An 18552-nucleotide genomic window follows, 5' to 3' on the forward strand; every position below is an offset into this window, starting at 1 on the left:
AAAAAAAAAAAAAAAAAGGAAAAGTATTCTAAAAAGTAAAAAGAAAATATGTATTATCAAAGGAAAACAACAAGTTATAATAAAGCATGCATCATCTGCTTACTGAACACCTACTATATTCTAGGTTTCATTTTAGTTGTTCAGAATATAACATAGAAGGGAACAAAACGGAAAAACTCTGCCCTCCTAGACCTTAGGTCCTACTTTTTTTTTTTCTTTTTTTTGAAACGGAGTTTCACTCTTGTTGCCCAGGCTGGAGTGCAGTGGCGCGATCTTGGCTCACTGAAACCTCCGCCGCCCAAGTTCAAGCGATTCTCCTGCCTCGGTCTCCCGAATAGCTGGGATTACAGGCGCCTGCCACCATGCCCGGCTAATTTTTGTATTTTTAGTAGAGATGGGGTTTCATCATGTCAGTCAGGCTGGTCTCGAACTCCTAACCTCAAGTGATACACCCGCCTCGGCCTCCCAAAGTGCTGGGATTAGAGGCGTGAGCCACCGCGCCCGGCCAGGTCCTACTATTAATAAACAAAGCACACGATACATTACGTAATATATTCGAAGGTAACAAGCCCTGTGGAAACAATTACAAAGGGAAGGAGGATACACTGGACGGAGGGGCTGCAATTTAAAATACGGTAAAGACAAGACCAATGAATAAGGTGGCTATCTAGGGGAAGAGCGAAGTTAGCAACAGTAAGTGCAAAGGCCCTGCGAGCGCCAGGTGCACAATGAGAGATCGTCCAGGAGGCTGGTGTTGATGGGGCAAAGGGCAATAGGACTTGAAATCGGAGAAGCAAGTCGGGGAGGGGGTCAGTGTCTGAACATGGTAGGCCCTGGAAGAACTCCGGCTTTTCGTGTGCAGGAGCTGGGGAACGGCCGAAGGTTTCCGCACACAGCACGGACCGATGTGCCTCAGCTTTAAGGGAATCGCCGTGGCCGCTGCTGTGAACGCAGAGGAGGGCGCAAGCGTGGGAGCAGGAACCCACGGAGGCGGGAAACGGTGGGGCTTTCTGAGGGTACCGGAGCCCACAGAAAGAGCCCACAGATCTGCTGCAGACCGGAAGGGGGCGCGAGAAAGAGCGGACAGAGGCAGACGCCGGGGCTGGCGGCGATGGCGCCGCAGTCGGAGGAAGAGGAAGGCCTGCGAGAGGCGCCCGCGGCCCAGCGCCGGCCTTCGGGTCCCACCTTGCGGGTGATGTTGTGCACGTAGGGGCACGTGTTGCAGGCGAAGCGGTGGCAGCGTTGTCCCTCCTCCACGATCAGCCCGTTCCCGCAGCCGGGGCAGAACAGCAGCATGGTCTCGAACTCCGCAGGCGCCAACCACCCGCAGCTCCCACTGCCGCTCAGCGCCGACGCGCCGCCCGCCTCGAGCTTACATTGGTCCTGGCGGCCGCCTCGCCCCGCCCACCAACCAATAGACAGGGCGATTCTGCGCTCCCAGCCCTGCTGCTGGCTGTCTCGCTCTTGTCATTGGTCACTGCAGCCGCCCCACCCGTCGGCGCACCAATGACTGGGCGGCCTCGCTGGGACCGGCCGCAGTTCCTGCGCGTGCGCGCTTGGCCTCCCTAGTGCGTACTGGAAGTGCCGGCAGAGACCGGCTGAGAGGTGCGGCCCTGGAGGAGATGGAGGCCGCGGGTGGGTCCGAGGCGCAAGAGGAAGATGAGGACGAAGAAGAGGCGCTGCCGCACTCCGAGGCCATGGACGTGTTCCAGGAGGGTCTGGCTATGGTGGTGCAGGACCCGCTGCTCTGCGATCTGCCGATCCAGGTGTGTGCGGGCGGGGGCCGGGGGGCGGGAGTCGTTCCCCGGGGGCCGGGCGTCCGGGCGCGCGCAGCCTCTGAAGGTGCTGGTGGGAGGCTGCGGCCCAAGGCTGAGGAAGGCGCCTCTGGGCGTAAACAAGGGTCTTTACCTTGGCCGGGCGCACTCGCCTGCGGCGCGAAGTTTAAAGAGGAACCAAAAACCTCATTAGTGAGTGACATTAAATGACATTTTAATGTAATTGTATTTAGGGGGCTGGGGGGACAGGGTCTTGCTCTGTCGCCCAGGCTGGAGTGCAGTGGCGCGATCTTGGCTCACTGCAGCCTGCACCTCCTGAGCTCAAGCCATCCTCCCACCTCAGCCTCCGGAGTAATTGGGAGGACAGATGCGCGCCACCACACCCGGCTAATTTTTAAATTGTTTGTACAGAGGGAGTCCCACTATGTTGCCCAGGCTGGTGTCAAACTCCTGGGCTCAGGCGATTCTCCTACCTCAGCCTCCCAAAAAGCTGGGATTATAGGTGTGAGCCACCCACTCGGCCTGTAATAGCTTTAAAAGTCAAAGGTGATGCAAAAAAAAAAAAAAAAACCCTACGATAAACGAAAAAACTTAGTTCCATTTGCCTCAAGCGTCAATATGCTTTGGCACGATACTTTTTATTTATTTATTTATTTATTTATTTATTTATTTGAGACTGAGTCTTGATTTGTCGCCAGGCTGGAGTGTAGTGGTGCGATCTTGGCTCACCGCAACCTCCCACTCCGGGGTTCACTACAGGAACGCGCCACAACGCCCGGCTAATTTTTTGTATTTTAGTGGGGACGGGGTTTCACCATGTTGGCCAGGATGGTCTCGATCTCCTGATCTAGTGATCCGCTGGCCTCGGCCTCCCAAGTGCTGGGATTACAGGCGTGAACCACCGCACCCGGCCAATTTTAAATGTTTTATATTTTGCTCATCATGGATATTTTAATTGCCTTGTATTTCTTAAATGTTGTATTAAAATATTTGTTATTACCGTTTTTTGTGTACACCTGCCTTACTCAGTCCTGGGCCCTGGCCTGGGTCCTGATGATCAGGGATACTCAGGGTGAACTGACAGGCCCCCACCCACCCCTAGGGACGGATCCTCTTGTGAGTTTATTCTCTTGCCTGTTTTTTAGCACCTCTTTCCCCCAGAGACTCTGTCCACTTTGGACATTAAAATGTGAGTGGAACATGAGATTGGGGCTCTGATGAATTGGGAAACCCTAACATATATGCAAGTACCCTTCCTTGCCTTTCGTAAAATGGAGCACCACTTTTTGGCCACTGTCAGCTTGTTCTTTGTTGTTGTAAAGACAGCCAGGGTTCCCACTTCTGCCCTTGGTCTTTTCTAGGTTACTTTGGAAGAAGTCAACTCCCAAATAGCCCTAGAATATGGCCAGGCAATGACGGTCCGAGTGTGCAAGATGGATGGAGAAGTAATGCGTAAGTGTGCCTTCCTCCCTTCAGGTTATGTGGTCCAGGCTTTCACAGCAGCAAAATGTAACAGTGCTGGTCAGCCTGCTCCGAAACTCACAGGCCATGCCCAGGGGTACTGGGGCAACCACAAACCTGCCCTGTGCACAGAGCTTCCGGGTTCCTTTCCTGCCGTCGGAGGCTATGGCTTTGGGTTCTCACTGTGGATCTTCTCCCATCTGTGTCTGTGGTTGCAGCTGTGGTTGTAGTGCAGAGTGCCACCGTCCTGGACCTGAAGAAGGCCATCCAGAGATACGTGCAGCTCAAGCAGGAGCGTGAAGGGGGCATTCAGCACATCAGCTGGTAAGTGGAACGACAATCCCTTCATTATAGCCCTTCCTGGGGCTAGTGCTGTTCTTGGCACTGTCACCAGGCACCACCTGGAAACAGCTCTCAACTCAGCATGAGTACAGCACCACTGAAGTGATGAGCTCCCTGTCACAAGAGTTCAGACAGTGCAGGTCCTTCTGTGCCTGGGTCTCCTGCCTCAGCCATCCCTAACGTACTGCTTTCATTGCCATCACCCCATCCAAGCTGTTGGATATCCTCACTTGGGGACCCCGTCGGGCATTTCCAGTGTGTCTGGAAGTGGCCTCCCTAGTTATGGATGGTACACCTGTAGTGGCTACCATCCCCTTCTCACCTGGGTGCTGGCAGCCCTCGCTCTCCTATTGGATCAACTGTCCTGTTCACTGAGTCTCAACACTGTCACCTATTGCATTAGCAAGGTGTGTTTGTCCAAGCCGCCCCATACAGCCCTCTGAGAACAGAGCCTCCTTGCAGCTGCCTCAGAGCCAGTTTGCACATTGTACAGAACAGCCCAGGTAGGGAGGACAGCTGCCCCAGGTCCCATAGGGCTGAATGCCTCAAGCCCACGCCATGCACAGCCACTCAGCTCACCGTGCTCAGGGCGTGTGGTTTACCTGCGTTCCCCTCTTGCAGGTCTTATGTGTGGAGGACGTACCATCTGACCTCTGCAGGAGAGAAACTCACAGAAGATAAAAAGAAGCTCCGAGAGTAAGTGCCGGCCACATCTTGAGCTGTGGGGGACAGCTGTTCTGTTGCCCCCTAGTCCCCCGTGCTCTGCCAGAGGGCTGCGGCTCCCTCTCTGGAGGTAACACCCTCCTCCAAGGAGCTTCCTTGGGGCCCTCCCCACTAGGAGAATGGCAGGCAGAGGGCACTGGAGGGGCCTTGCTGCTTCCCACCAGTGGCAGCTTAGGGCTACACAGTGCCAGGAGGGAGGAAATCAGAGTCGGCATGGAGGCGAAAGGCTATGACTGTATCTGACACTCAGTTCCCTGCCCCAGGGACTTGTGAGTCAGAGTGCTTCTGAGTCTGTGAGAGGATGGCCACTACCACTTCCTGGCCTTCCCAGAGGCCACATGCCTCCCTTCTGTTGTTTCTTCGTGGCCCCCCACAAGCCTCAGGAGGGGAGTCACAGATGTGTCCTTCTGTAGGGCAGGTGCTTTAGGCCTTTCCTTCTTTTTCAGTTATGGCATCCGGAATCGAGATGAGGTTTCCTTCATCAAAAAGCTGAGGCAAAAGTGAGCCTCCAGACAGGACAACTCTCTTTATCACTGGTGGCTGAGCTTTTTCCCAGCAGGATCAGATCCTCGAGTCATTGTGCCTCTTTCACAGAAAGGCACCCAACAGGAACTGTCAGCATGAACCTGGGGGCCCTCAGGACTAGGACAGGGTGAGCCAGTGCTCCCTTCTTTCATGTCCTTGGCCTGAGACTGACCTCTCCTTGGGTCCAAAGACCCTGGTCACATGGCAGAGCCACGGCCTGGCCCTGTGTATAAAATAAACCTGTGTGCTTCTAAAAGTCAAAAGCCACAGTACCCTGGGTAGCAAAGACTGAGGTTGCCCCATCACAGAGGTAAGTTAAGGGGAGAGAATTGGTACAGGTGAGTCCTGTAGTGCAAGATGTCACACCACCAAAGCCTTGTGGCCACACCACTCCCCAAACCACACAACTGTGTTACCATGATCTCCACAGCAAGGAGGAAATAAAAGCAGAGTGGCTTTAGGGTCTGCGTCCTGGAGCTCACAGTGGCAGGTGGCAGCGAGCACAGCACGGCTATGTGTGGGGCCTCCAGCGTCAGCCTTTAGGGTTCGCCTGTAGCAGTGCCTTCAGCAGATTCAGTGGACAGCGAGGTAGTGCGGGGTGGAAATTGGAGCTGCTGAGGGTAGGGGCGGGGTGTTTCCCAGCACGTGGGGAGGGTGTGACAGCACATCCCTAGGTCCTTGTCCCAGCGTCGGCTACCAGGCACTCTAAGGAGAAAGAGCAAGGTGCACGTGCCTGGCTGAAGGATTTCACTGGGAAGCAAAAGAGTCTGTTGACTGTATCTGACACTCAGTTCCCTGCCCAGTGAGTTGGCTGCAAGGGGCCTGCAGGACCTCCCTCCACAGCTCCCAGCCAGAAACAAAGAAGGAAGGGGAAGCCCTGCTCAAGTTAATGGCAGCTAAAACGCTCCCAGTCCATTTATTGGCCACATGAGGTGGTCGTCAAGAAACAAGTTAGAAGGTTATCACGGGAAGTGGTATAATAAATGCCCAGCAGTACGAGGGGTTCAACAGAAGTGAACAAGGCACAAGAAAGAGGTCTGTGTTCAGGAAACAGGCCAGTCCCCGCATGGAGCAGGTGACTCCTGTAAGCCTGTGAGGCTCAGAGTTGTCGTGTCTGGCTCTGGCCTGCTGGAGCACACGACCCCTGGAGCCCACAGCCAGCTCAGTGGAGCTGAGCGTCCAGTTCGTACTTCTCGCAGAACTTGTCAGTGAAGGGGATGCAAGTGAGGAACTCGCACCACTCACAGCGGACAGGATAGAAGTAGAAGAGGACCACCAGGCCAGCCAGGAGGCCCAGGAAGACCACCTGAAAGATGATGATCTGGCAGCGTTTCCGGTACAGGTCGAACTTGCCAAAGCTGATGTAGGGCAAGAAGGCGAAGGAGAGGAAGAGGCCACTGATGAACCCTGAGATGTGGGCAAAGTTGTCGATCCAGGGCAGCAGTCCAAAGGTGAAGAGGAAGAGCACCACAGCCAGCAGCTTGAAGAAGGCACGCCAGGGCCGCGCCAGGATCTGCCAGCTCTGGAAGAGCTCCACAAAGAGGCAGGCCAGGATGCCAAACTGGGAGCCAGCCGGACCCACCTGGGGGATGGTTGGGGTAGCTATAAGGCTGTGGGGCTGGACAGGCCCCCTGGACCCCAGGCCTCATCTTTGTGCCCCACTTCCCATGGCCCAGAGCATATTGGGACCGAGGACCCAACTGGAGATGCTCCCAGACAGTGCTCCATATGGACAGGTTCACAGCAGGCTGCAGGTGCACACGGAGGATCCCCACCCTGAGGGCCAGCCTTACCTCTGCTCGGTACGGCAGGAAGATGGCACTGGCCAGGTTGCCGGTGACACCACTCAGCAGGTAGATGATGGCTATGCGGTGCCAGCCTGCCAGCTTCTCCAGGTCCCGCAGGACGGTCATCTGGAAGCAGATGGACACCAGGCAGTGCAGGATCCTGTAGTCAGTGGCAGGTGGGCGTTGGGAGACATTCAGCAGGGAAGTGACCTCTCTGCCACCCCCAGCCAGCCAATCCTGGGGGCCCTGAGTCCCCCCACCCAGCCCACAGTGTCACTTGCCCGGCGTGCAGGAAGAGGGACAGCCACAGGCGGTAGAACTGGTCAGGCACCTCGGGGTTGAGGAAAGGCAGGAGCCCACACACATCATCCATGCAGTGCACCTGTGCAGAGCAGCATATCAGCACTCACAGCAGCTGGGGGCAGGGAAAGACGGACACTCCGGACACCTACCTGAGAGCAGAGCGTGGCCTCCTCATGGAAGTAGCCCCTCATGAAGTCACAGTACTCCCGGGAGGTGATCTCACACCTAGAAAGGCAGGCCGGGGTTCGGAGGCTGCTGCCTTGCCGAGGGGGATTGCTGACATCCAGGGAAAGTTTCAGCCGCACCTACCCACCTTTGTTGGCCCCGAAGAAGTCCAGACCCCCTCTAACCCCACACCCTTGGTATACTGGGTTATTTCAGGGTTTAGTTAGGGAGAAGGCACAGCCCTAGGGCAATGCTCTTGAGCCCAGAGACCAGCTGCACTCGCTCACATGCACACCTACCTGCCCTTGGTGCCAATGCAGCAGGGCCGTCCTGTGATGACACAGTCCATATGGGGATGGTTAGTGTGGTTCCCGGCGCTGTTTTTGGTGCAGATCTGGGTCACAAATGGGGACGAGCTGGGTCAGGGCCTCCCCCAACCTTTGGCCCCACACCATGTTTGGGGGTAGAGGCAAAGATGGGCGGGCTCATAAAGTAGAAAATGGTGTGGCTTCCTTGACTTCAAGCCACCACACTCTGAGTCTCTATCAAACTGGAATCATGTCACTTGACCTTTCAAGTCTCCATCTAGTTCTCTTGATCTACTTGCTCAGAGGGGCAGGCGTTGGTTGATGGACAGGCTGTGCAAAGGCCAGGTGCACAGCATCTGAAAACGTGAGGTGGTCCCATGATGGGAATCTCTGGCATCGCCAGTGGGTGGGGTGTGGCATTCTCCCCCACATGACAAGGAGGACTCCCTAACCACCCCCCACTGCAGCTCACCGGCCACTTGGTGATATCTTCTGGCCACTCATGGGGGTCTTCAGAGGAGGGCTCATCACATACCCTGCACAAGCCAAGTATGTGGTCAGGCCCTGCTTCGAGCCCCTAGCATTGGCACCCTTCCAGCTAAGTCCCCAACAAGGGGAGCCCCTACACCCTCTGCACCACGCCCCCCGGGGAAGGTGTGAACAAAGGCAGGTGAGAGAGCTGCCGGCGGGACTAACCTGGGATCCTGGTGGCAGACAGAGCCAAACTGTCTCTTGTGGCCGGCAAGCTCTGGGGCGCTGGGATGGATGGGCCACTTCACCCACACTGCCAGCGTGGACTGCGGGAGGGGGGCACAGGGTCAGGTCCAGTTGGGTCAGGGCAATGAGGGGCACTCAGGGAGTCAGGAGTCAAAGGCAAAACCACTGAGCTCTTCCCTCGGCTTCTACAAGTCACCCCCACTCTTGAGATACACATGCATGATGGAAAAGACTCTTAGAAGGAGTTCAACAGCATAATTCCTGTTAGCTGAAAATCAGAAACAACCTCTGTCCTAAATCAGGGAACTGGTATGGACTACGGCATCCCCATATAAGATGATGTGATTAAAGTTTGGATGAATCTTTTTCAAAAAATTGCTTAGTGGAAAAGAGGCTAATACCACTTATGTAAGCTTTAAGACACATGCTTGAAGAGTGCCCCCAAATCAAAAGACCAAATCAGGTGATGGTCTCGAGCCAGGAGCTGGAGATGGGGGATGGTGGGGATAAGGAGGAATGAATATGACAAGAAAGGCCTTGCACATAGGGACGGCGGGATGTGCCAGGAACGAGGGCGAAGGATCGCTCTGCTGAGTCTATCTGAAATCTGAAGGAAAGAGCGACCACGAGGCAGACGAGGGTGGGAGTCCAGGGCGGGAAACGCACCGAGCACTCCTCCTCCGAGGTCTGCACGCAGCCCGACCTGTCGTTGCGCACGCAGCAGGCCGAGTGCTTCTCGCGCTCACGAGCTGAGCGAATGAAGCTGTGCACCTGCGGGTCCTGGCGCATGCAGGGCGAAAACTTGGCGCCCAGGTGGATGAGGGCCTCCTGCGGGCGAGGGAGACAAGCAGCTTCAGTCGGGGCCTCCTGCCCGCCGGGCACCTCCACGTCCCGCCCCCGCCGGCCCCGCCCCAACCCCGCCCTCACCGAGCTGGGCCCGATCCAGAAGTTCTCCTGCTGCACGTACTTGACGTTCTCGTAGACCCCGCGGTTCCGCAGCACCTGGGAGGTTGGGGAGCGGGATCAGACGGCCCGACTCGGGCCCTCTCCTCCCAGAGCGGGGCGGGAGGGGGTCCAATGCCCAGACTCCACCCGTCTGGGCCCAGCAAAGGCACAGGGGCTCACCGAGTCCACCGTTTCATGCTGCGAGAAGCCCACTGGCGCGATGCCATAGATGCACACGGCTAGAATGGTGACGAGCGAGTGCACGAAGGTAAGCCAGTAGGTGAAGAAGGGCCTGCGGGGTGGAGCGTCAGCAGCGGCCTCATCCCCAACCCGGAGCCCCACCCTCCCCCAGGAGCCTCCATCCCAACCCAGGCCTTGCCAGCCACGCCTACCTGTGGTCGTCCATGTCCTCGATCTGGCGCTTGACAAAGCTGTCGATGCGCTTGCGGTAGGTGCGGTTGGTGAGCCGTCCCACCATGCCCAGCCCATACGGCCGCTTCTCCCGGGCAAAGAGCTTGCGCACCGGCACCGCGATGCGCTGGCCCCGCCGCGGCCCGGCGGTGCTCACCACCTCCTGTCTGAGCCGCACCTTGGGCTGCGGGGCTGCGGCGCCCTCCTTCTGCTTCCGCCAGCCTCGCTCCAGGGGCCTGGAGGGAGCCGGCGTTCATCCCCGCCCCAGCCCCCCAAGCTGCTGCCGTCCCTCCCAGGGGGTACCAGGGCACCCTGTCTCTATCCTGGTGAAGATGCTGGGCAAGTTGCCCAGCATCTGCCTCCTCCTTGCCCCCAACACTGCGCGCCTCCGGGGATGGCAGGGAGCCGGAACCGGGGCCCACTGAGTTCTGCAACTCAGCAAGTATCACCTCTGTCACCTCCGCCTCCCCGTTGGATTCTGTCCAGCCCCTGGGCTCTAAGATTGCTGTCCCATTCACAGGCTAGCCATGAGGCTGGGGCCATGCCCAGCCCTGGGTCGCCCAGCCCCGGTGGCCAGTGAGTTCCCAGTCCATCAGTCCATGAGGCTACCCCTTCCATCGCCCACAGAGGTGAATGCGATACTCGCTCAGCTGTTCCTGAGGGGCCCCCGGGTCTGTCTCTGGCCCCCTTCCCTGCCTGCGGCACTCACAGCATCAGATGGCTGCGCTCAAGCTCGCTGCGGTCCAGGGCCCCGCCGGTGAGGTCCGCCTGCTCCGGTGCCTTCTCCCAGTCCTTTAGTGCTGCCTCCGATGGGGACTCAAAAACTTCGTCCGGGTATGTGGAGAGCTCTTCATGGAGGATACCTTCCTGAGCAAACACATGAGGTCAGGGTGGACGCAGGGAGAAGGGAACAGGGACGGGGGGTGACGCCCTGGGCGCTTCTTACCCGGGCAAAGAAGGATGTGTCCAGCTCATCGGGGAAATCAGTTGTGTCCTCCTCCAGAAAGCTAGCTGGAGTGAAGCTTCGGCGCTGTGCCCGGCGCAAGGTGCCATCCCTAACAGAGCGGCCCTGGGGAGGGGAAGTGAGCATGAGCCCCGGCTGCTGGCTCGGCCCCCACCCCCACCTTTCGCCCCTGCACCCACTTTCATCAGTGCTGCAGCTGCCCGGAAGCTCATCTTGGCCACCGACTCTCGCTTGCGCCGCCGCGGGAGCCGGTGGAAACCGGAGCGGGAGCTGGAGAAGGAGCAGAGGGAGGCAGCACCCGGTGTGACGGGAGTGTGAGGGGCACTCAGGCCTTCTGCAGTGTCATCTGCCACACGGAAGGCCCGGCCACGGGCCAGGGGGTCTATGATCTGGAGGAGGGGAGGAGATGCTGGAGTCAGGACCATGGGGGCTCCTAGCTCACCCAGACACACAGAGGCCTTGCACAGACAGTGTGACTACTGCTCCTGACTCCTCATGGGCCCCTGGACAGCTGTATGGGCACCACTCCCACCCCACAGCACCTAGAGGTCCTGCCTGGAATGCTCCCCCATCCAGACACTGGTCCCCTGGTGCAATCCCCAGACCATGTCCCCATCCCAAGGTACCCCTTCCCAGAGACTGTTTCAGGTGCCTTCACGGGCAGGCTGTCTGACTGCCCTTCAAGACTGTGAACTCCCAAAGAGTCTCTTCTGCTCAGGCTAGCTGTGTCTGCAGCCCCAGCCCCTGGGAGCAGAAGAAGGGGCCTGCAGGAGGCAGCAAAAGGCAGGCATACCTTCTGCATGCCCAGCTGGCATGGCCCCACATAGAGTGGGGGTGGCGTCTCGGTGCTGGTCAGTGACACGTTGTCCTGGCTGGGCAGGTCCAGCTCCCGGAGGACCTGGGGCTTCAGCTTTCCATAGCGCTGGCTGCAGTGACGGATGCTCTTGCGCTGCCATTTCTGGGTGCTGTCACTGTCCTTGCTCACTCCAAACCAGTCAGCGGTCCCCCTGGCATGGCAGGGACTCAGCAAGGGGCAGCCAGATCGCCCCCTCCCAGGCAGGGGACTTCAAAGGCCCTCCTCTGGGGCGGCATGCCCCGCCCCAGGCCTGCAGTCAATCCAGGGGCCAGGGTCTGGGTGGGCAAGGTCTAATAAGAGGATGAGTGGGTTCCAGCCACCCCCTGAACTGTTAGCCAACTTCAAGTTCCCACTAGACCACAGCTGGAAGGCCCTGCCCAGCTGAGTGCTTCACAGAGGCCCTAACCCCACCATCCCTGAGGGGCAGTTGAGGGGAGACACTGAGTCCAGAGAGGGAGCAGAGAGCTCAACCCAAGAGAGCTTGGCCCCAGGACACCACAGAGCTCAGACAGCAGGTGCTTACAGGCCCAGGCAGGCTGTCCACAGCACTTGGACATGCAAACAAAAACACTGCCAGCACCTGCCGTTAGGAGCCCCAGGGAATGCCAACCACGCTGGCAGCTCCCAAGAGGCCACATGCCAAGCACATACCAGAAAACACCAACACACTCATGACCTGTATGAGATACCTGAGCAGGGACCAAGAGACAGACTGGCGCTGCGGGAAGGCCCTGCGGGCAGCCCAGGGACCCAAGAGGGGTAGAGTGTGGACACGGCCGAAGTGTACTTGTCGGCTGCTAAGAGGCCAGAGCATCCGGGTGGTGGAGACAGAGAAGGAGAGAGTGAGTGCTGAAGAGAAGGGAGTGGAGCAGGGTAGTGGGGTGAGAGCGGTCAGTCTCCAGAACAGGAGGAGGGCAAGGGGTTGTGGGGACCAAGATGGAGGAGGAAGCTGAGACAGGAGGGCCCCTTGTTCTCATTCCCATCCTCAGTGTACCTGCCTCTGCCCCGCCAGCCCCCAGCTCCCACCCCGTGGAGCGGTTGGGAAGCGTTGGTACCTGCGGATGGTCTGTGTGATGGACGTCTGGCGCTGCAGCACCGACCGCCGGAGCTCATGGTGGGGCGAAGAGATGTGGGCTGTCTCGACTGGCATACTCACACTCCTCAGGAAAGCCTGTCGCCTCAGGGGCTGGGCAACAGGGTCATGGTGAGGGTATTGGACAGGGGGCACCCACAGTCCCTGCTGGCCAGGACCTACCTGCAGGAAGCTGGGCTCTTCTGCTGTCGGGGGCACCGCAGAGGGAATGTCCAGCTTTAGCCACGGTGGCTTCTTGCGCTGCAGGCTGCTCGTGCTGTCCCTGCGGGCCTCACTCATGGTTCCTGGCAGAGCAAGGCAGGCCTGCAGGGCGTGGTGTGTTATTCAATAATGACAACGCTGATAGCTGAAGATTCATTGTGCCCAGACCCAGGAGGGAAAAGCAGTGATAAGCCCAACTGTGGTGCTCATGTCCCCCATTGTCAGAGCCCTACTATGTGCTCAGCACTGACTTGCTCTGTGCCAGCCTTGTTCACTCCAACAGACAGTGCTGGGCACATCCTAGGTCCTCAGACAACATAAGTCCATGGGACAACTATCTGAGCACCCACTGTGATCAGGATACTGCTCTAGGTGCTTGAGGCACATTGGTGGAGAAACGAGACAAAATCCTTGCCCTCCTGGAGCTTATAGTCTAGACAATAAACTTTTTAAATAAGTGAATGTACTGGTTAAAAGATGCTAAGCGTGATGGGGGAAAGAAAACAAACTAGGGTTGCTTGACAGGGGGCAGTGAGGCCTCACTGTGGAGTGACATCTGAGCAAAGGTTTGAAGGAGGGGAGTGAGCACAGCTGGGGTTCCAGGGGTTTCCACACACAAGGAACAGCCAATGTGAGGTCTTACTGACATGGGGCTCACCCTAGTCTGTGCCCAGGGCAAATCTCAGACCTGTCTTACCCAGGCCTCACCCTCTTACCCACCAAAACTTCCACTCCAGAGACAAAGGGCCCACTATGCACATGACAGCCTGTAAGGGGTGTGTGATCGGTCCACTGCATAGAGTCACCACATTCAGGAAAGAGGGTGACAGAGCAGCAGCTGGTGGCCCAGGCTCCCGTGCACAAATGACTTTCCAGAAACCACCTGGGCGCAGACGCCATAGTGACCACCAGGTGGCAGCACGTGCCCAGAAACAGCAGTGAAGCTGCTCGGTGCTGGGGCTGCCGGGCATTGCGTGGTCAGCTCCACCATGAGCATCCCAGGCACCGTGCCAGAGCCCAGGGGAAGGCCCCAGAGCAGAAAGACCAGGGTTCGATTCTGGCCACCACTGCCTGGCCGTGTGACTATGACTCCATTTCCCCCTTACACCTTCCTGGCAGACCTGCAGCTGTCCCCAACCCAGGGGGACCACACAGGGATTCCAGTGGAGACCCAAGTTGAGACAGATAGCAGGGGGCTGGCCGGAGCTTCCTGAAGCAGTTTTGGACAGAAAACCCCAAATTCCTCAGCCTCTTTAAGGAGCTGCAGCCTCTGACAGGCTCGGAGCTGCAGGGTCTGCAACCCATCCACTAAGGCCCCAGAAATGGCTTTCACTCACAGGTCTCACTCTCAACTGATTGAAGGAAAGTCTCACCTATGCTGTACAAATAGGGAAACTGAGGCCAGGAGAACACAGGCTTGCCTTGCTCAAGGTCATATATGGAGGGTAGCACAATTAGACAGCCCAGGGTGCTGTTCACAGTTCCTGATGGTCTCATGCCAACCAGGGACAGGCCTGGGACAGAGCTCACGGTTTCTTCCGACCCTCACTACCAGGGAAAGGCTGGGAATGCTGCTCACAGCTCCTACGGGTCCTACATGGACCAGGACACAGGTGGGAGGGGGTCCTTCAGGGATGCCTTCTGTTGGCTCCTATCCTACCCCTCACACTCCAGCCCCTGATCTGAGCTGACTGTGCACTTCAGGTCCCAGGTGAGAGTTGGGGGGCAAAGCTTTGGGGCACTCCCCAGACATGGTGCCCAGGGGTCGTTCCATCCACATGGCCCCCTAAGGCTGAGTTCCTGTCCCTGGCCCATACATGGCCTGGAATCAGGGGCAAGAGCCAAGGGCGGCAGCTTGCCTCCACATCACTGGGAATCCCTCCAGGGCTCCTCGCCCATGCAGAGCCCCAGAGTGCAACAGGGTCAGACAGGAAGGCATCCTGAGAACTGGGTGGGTCAAGATCCCTCTGGGAACAGCACCAGGAGACCCCTCTGCATCTGACGCATGGCCCAAACCCAACGCAGACCTGCGTGTCCTAGATACGGCCCAGCCACAGTGTGAAGGGGTCACAGCTCAATTTCCTCATCATCCCCCAGCCCTCTCTCCGCAGAGCATATGGACTGCAGCACCATCACCCTGCTAGTAAGGAATAGCCAGGAGGGGCCACCTCTGAGTCTCAGACACTAGGGGTGGAATTTCAGACAGTGTCAGGCATGTTGGGAAGGCAGGTCGTGCTCGGGAAGGGGCTTCGGGAACCCACAGTGCTGGGACAGCATTCTGAGTACACCCTCAGCATGTTCTCACCCAGAAAACGGACGACTGCTCTTAGTGAGGCCATTATAGGGGCCAGAGAGGAGCAGGGCCCAGAGTAGAGACTGGGGCCACTGCCATGAATCAGCAGGCTGAATCCAGGGGGCCAGCCTCTCCAGGAGTCTCCACCTGTGCCCAGCGGCACTAGGCGACATCCAGCTGGTTCTTCACTCAGGAGTGTGAATGACTTTTGCCAACAGAGACCTTTGCCAGCTGATGGGCTCACATACATCCATGACTCCCATGGCTCCTGCTCTCCACCGCTCCTCACACCTGACTCCCTCCCATCGCAGAGCCCCGCAAATGCGCTCTGCCCAACCTCCCCTGCGTTGCAGGACCTGCAGCCTCAGGCTGCCCCGCTCCCCAGAGGTGGTCCTTGGCCTGGATCTCCGGGTACAGCACAGGGCAGGAGTTCATTCACATGTGTATGGGCCACTGTCCTGTCACTGCTGGTTCCACAGTGCTCAGGACCAGCCTGGTCTGAAGCCACCAATGGGTAAACTGATCACTGAAGAACACAGGCCATCTGGTCCCTAACCTGGGGTAATGGGGGATTCCTCAAGATGACCCCTCAACTGGCTCTGGGAGGAGAAGCTGTCTGGCATAAGTGGGTGCAAGCAGGAACAGTTAGAGGGTGAGAAGAGCTGAGAGCTGTGAGCATGTACGGGGAACCTGACCTCCCAGTACTGTCTCAGCCGGGGCCCACAGGCGGCCCCAGGAGGCAGTAGAGTACTCAGCTCATGAGGGAGGCACCAGCTGCCATGCCTGTACATCCAGGTCTCCTGGGGTTCCCCCACCTCCACAAAAACCACTCCTGTGCTAGGAGTGCAGGCAGAAGGGAACCTGAGAACCCACTCAGTTACAGGTCCTGCGGGTGGGCAGTGCTGGGTGTTCTGGTCTGCCCCACCCCTGTGCCTAGATCCCCATCTGGGCCTCGAGTGGGTGGGATTCACAAAGGAAGAGCCGGAGTAGGCGTGGGGAGAGGCTGGCCCAGGCTGGACAAAGAGTCCGGCCAGGGAGCTGCACATTGCCCTCCCAGAGACAGTGGCTCAGTGTCCAGGCCTTCCCCAGGCGCACAGTGGGCTCTTGTTCCCAGAAAACCCCTCGGGGGGATCCAAACAGTGTCTCCCCCACCCCGCTGACCCCTCAGTGTATGGGGAAACCGTGGCCCATGGAAGGCCTGACTGCCTGGGGTCACACAGTATCTGAGTCACTGCAGCAGCATCACAGCTGCCAGCCCAGGCCCAGCCCCATCAGGAGACACCCAAAGCCACAGTGCATCCCAGGACCAGCTTGGGGACTGGGGGCAGGACTCTCAATGAGGCTGAGGGACGAGGAGGGTCAAGGGAGCCACTGGCGCCATGCACAGTGAAGTCCACTCTGGCTGCCTGCGGAGCCTGGTGTGGAAGAGCTGGGTGGGGGATGGTGGAGAGTCCTGTCAACTCAGGTTTTTGCTCTGGGGATGTCTGGGGACCCATCAAGCTGGCCGCGTGCACAGGTGCAGGGAGAGCCAGAAAGCAGGAGCTGATGCAAGGAGGCCACTGGGTACAGCCCAGGCTGATGCTCAGGCCCCATGTGTCTCCACCACCTACAACCCTAAGCAAGCCTCAGCTTTCCCATCTGGAAATCAGGGGTCATAGCAGTGCCTGGCACAACAGGCAGCAGCTGACTCCACCACAGAGTGTCTGGTGCAGCCTGTGGGCACTTGGTACTCTCTGAGGGGCAGGAGATGGGGGGTGAAAGGGCCCTAACTAGAGCATATGTAACAAGAGGGCAGCCCTGGGGACACCTGAGGACAGGACCCTCCAAAGGTGTCGAGTTTGGGAAAAGACTAGACAGAAGCTCTGGCCAGTCCGGGCACAGACAGTGGCCACAGCCAGTGTGGAGCTGCATCCTCAGGTGTGAGCAGCAACCACCTCTGTGCTCAGGCCTGCCCTGCACACTCACAGGACCATGCTGGCAGGGACAACCGGCGGCAGAGTTGACTACCAACCCCAGGACCAGAACCATCAAGCCTGGGCTCTGCTCCGCCCAGGGAACTGCCTGCTGCCAAGGTCAGCTGAAGCAAGGGGCCTCACCCCGGGACACCTGCCGAGAAGTGTCCTCAGCTCACCTAAGCCTCATCCCAGGGGGAGGTGGCTGCTCCAGCATCCCCACCCACACGCTGCTCTCTGACCCTCAGTCTTCTGTTTGACTCCTAATCTGAAGCTCAATCCTAGATCTCCCTTGAGAAGGGGGTCGCCAGCTGTCTGGCAGCCTAGCATCCAGGTCTTCTGAATTAATGAAGGGAGAGTCACCTGGCCTCTCTGCCTTGTCTGTTAATGGCACCATGCTGAGAATGATATTTGCTAGGCCCTTTGCAAACCCAAAAGTGCTCTTCAACCCTCCCAGTGAAGCCTCTTCTTTTCTGTGGAAGAAATTAGGTTTAGGGTGGAACAAGGCAGGCCTAAGACCTTTGCAGGGTCCTCTCCAGGTCCCCAGCAGGACACATTGGCTCCCTACCTCCCCTCATCACCCTAGACAAGTAGACAAAACAAGAGGTTTCCTGCTACAGGCCATCTGTGAGGGAAGCCGCCCTAGGGCCTGGAGACACAGGAATCCCTGAGGACCTGACCTGGGAGGGTAGTGCACAAAGGGGCCAGCATTGGGGAGGGGGCGGGGTGCTGTCCCAAGGTTCAGCTAGCAAATGTAGCACAGGGGTCACCAAAACTAAACCCCCAACTCAGGTGGGTCTGACAGTGGCTGACATGGCAGACACACCCAGGAATCAGGGGATGCCAAGTGCAGGTCAGGGCACCTGTCCAAGCCACACAGTCAGAAAGGGGATGGCAGCAAGGACTTAGCTACACTAGATCCTGGGTGTAAACTGTCTGGTAAGCTGGTCACTTCTAGTCCCCAGTCTGGAGTCTAGCTGGGTCCCAGGAGTTAGGCGAAAGCACTTTTCCCAGGCTGGAGGTGGGAAAGGCCCACATCTCATGCACATGTCTGACCAGATGACAGATGGACAGCCCAGTTTCCAGTCAGAGCCCTCCAGAGGTATCCCTGACTGACCCTACACACATGCTCCCGGGTGCCCAGGCACCCAGGCGACCCCGCAACCCCCTCCTAGGACCCACCAGAAGCAGGACAGGACTGGAGAGGCCCCAGCAGGGAAACCAAGTAAGAGCAGAAATGGCTTCGGTTCTCAGCAGCCTGGCTCAGTTTCTTCAAACCAGATCCTGACTGATCACATTGGTCTGTCTAACCCCTGGAAGGGGTCCTCCGTATCCATCTTCCAGATAAGGAAACTGAGGCTCAGAGAAGCCAGTCACTGCCTGAGGTCCCAAAGCCTATAAGGGAGTTCAAAGCCTTGGGCCAGGTCTGCCCAGGAGCTGTGGTAGAAGGGACCCTGTCTGCAGACCCCCAGAAGACAAGGCAGACCACCCGGGTTCTTCAGCCTTGTGGCTGTGGACAGCTGTCAGACCTCTCTAAGACCCCTTGCCACCTGCTCCATCAGGGGCATCTCAGTTGAAGGAGGAAAGAGTCACCCCCAAAATCGTCCAACTCAGAAAACAGGCAGAGAAGCCGAGGAATCCGATCATTAGGCAAAATGTGATCCTGGCACAGACACTGAGGTGAGGGAACTGGAGCCAGTGTGGGGGAGGCCCTCACAGCTGAGAGCAACT

The 18552-nt window shown here is 58.0% G+C and overlaps 3 protein-coding genes across 3 annotated transcripts in view; 1 reads left to right on the forward strand and 2 right to left on the reverse strand.

The window, feature by feature from the left end:
* The window catches only part of POLR3K (polymerase (RNA) III (DNA directed) polypeptide K, 12.3 kDa), a 7606-nt gene extending 6270 nt beyond the window's left edge, over nt 1–1336 (reverse strand). Inside the window, exon 1 of the mRNA XM_011966861.1 lies at nt 1186–1336. Within this exon, the coding sequence (XP_011822251.1) occupies nt 1186–1296 (111 nt within the window). The 5' untranslated portion in view covers nt 1297–1336. The remainder of the gene's footprint in view (nt 1–1185) is intronic.
* Nucleotides 731–5294, forward strand: SNRNP25 (small nuclear ribonucleoprotein 25kDa (U11/U12)). The gene is made up of 5 exons (XM_011966860.1): nt 731–1766; nt 3137–3227; nt 3455–3560; nt 4200–4274; nt 4748–5294. Exons 1-5 carry the CDS (start codon nt 1623–1625, stop codon nt 4803–4805), a joined length of 474 nt encoding a protein of 157 aa, XP_011822250.1. The 5' UTR covers nt 731–1622; the 3' UTR covers nt 4806–5294.
* Nucleotides 5295–5707: 413 nt separating this feature from the next.
* Nucleotides 5708–12666, reverse strand: RHBDF1 (rhomboid 5 homolog 1 (Drosophila)). The gene is made up of 18 exons (XM_011966870.1): nt 12538–12666; nt 12338–12468; nt 11972–12079; nt 11220–11433; nt 10606–10815; nt 10409–10531; nt 10172–10329; nt 9444–9698; nt 9232–9343; nt 9034–9108; nt 8773–8934; nt 8086–8186; nt 7862–7925; nt 7381–7475; nt 7066–7141; nt 6895–6995; nt 6620–6773; nt 5708–6408 (listed from the first exon to the last, which is right to left on the reverse strand). The coding sequence occupies exons 1-18, from the start codon at nt 12652–12654 to the stop codon at nt 5989–5991; spliced, it is 2676 nt and encodes an 891-aa protein (XP_011822260.1). The 5' UTR covers nt 12655–12666; the 3' UTR covers nt 5708–5988.
* Between the last annotated feature and the right edge of the window lie 5886 nt (nt 12667–18552).

Source organism: Mandrillus leucophaeus, unplaced genomic scaffold (genome assembly GCF_000951045.1).
Source record: "Mandrillus leucophaeus isolate KB7577 unplaced genomic scaffold, Mleu.le_1.0 Scaffold78, whole genome shotgun sequence".
Taxonomy (NCBI): Eukaryota; Metazoa; Chordata; class Mammalia; order Primates; family Cercopithecidae; genus Mandrillus; species Mandrillus leucophaeus.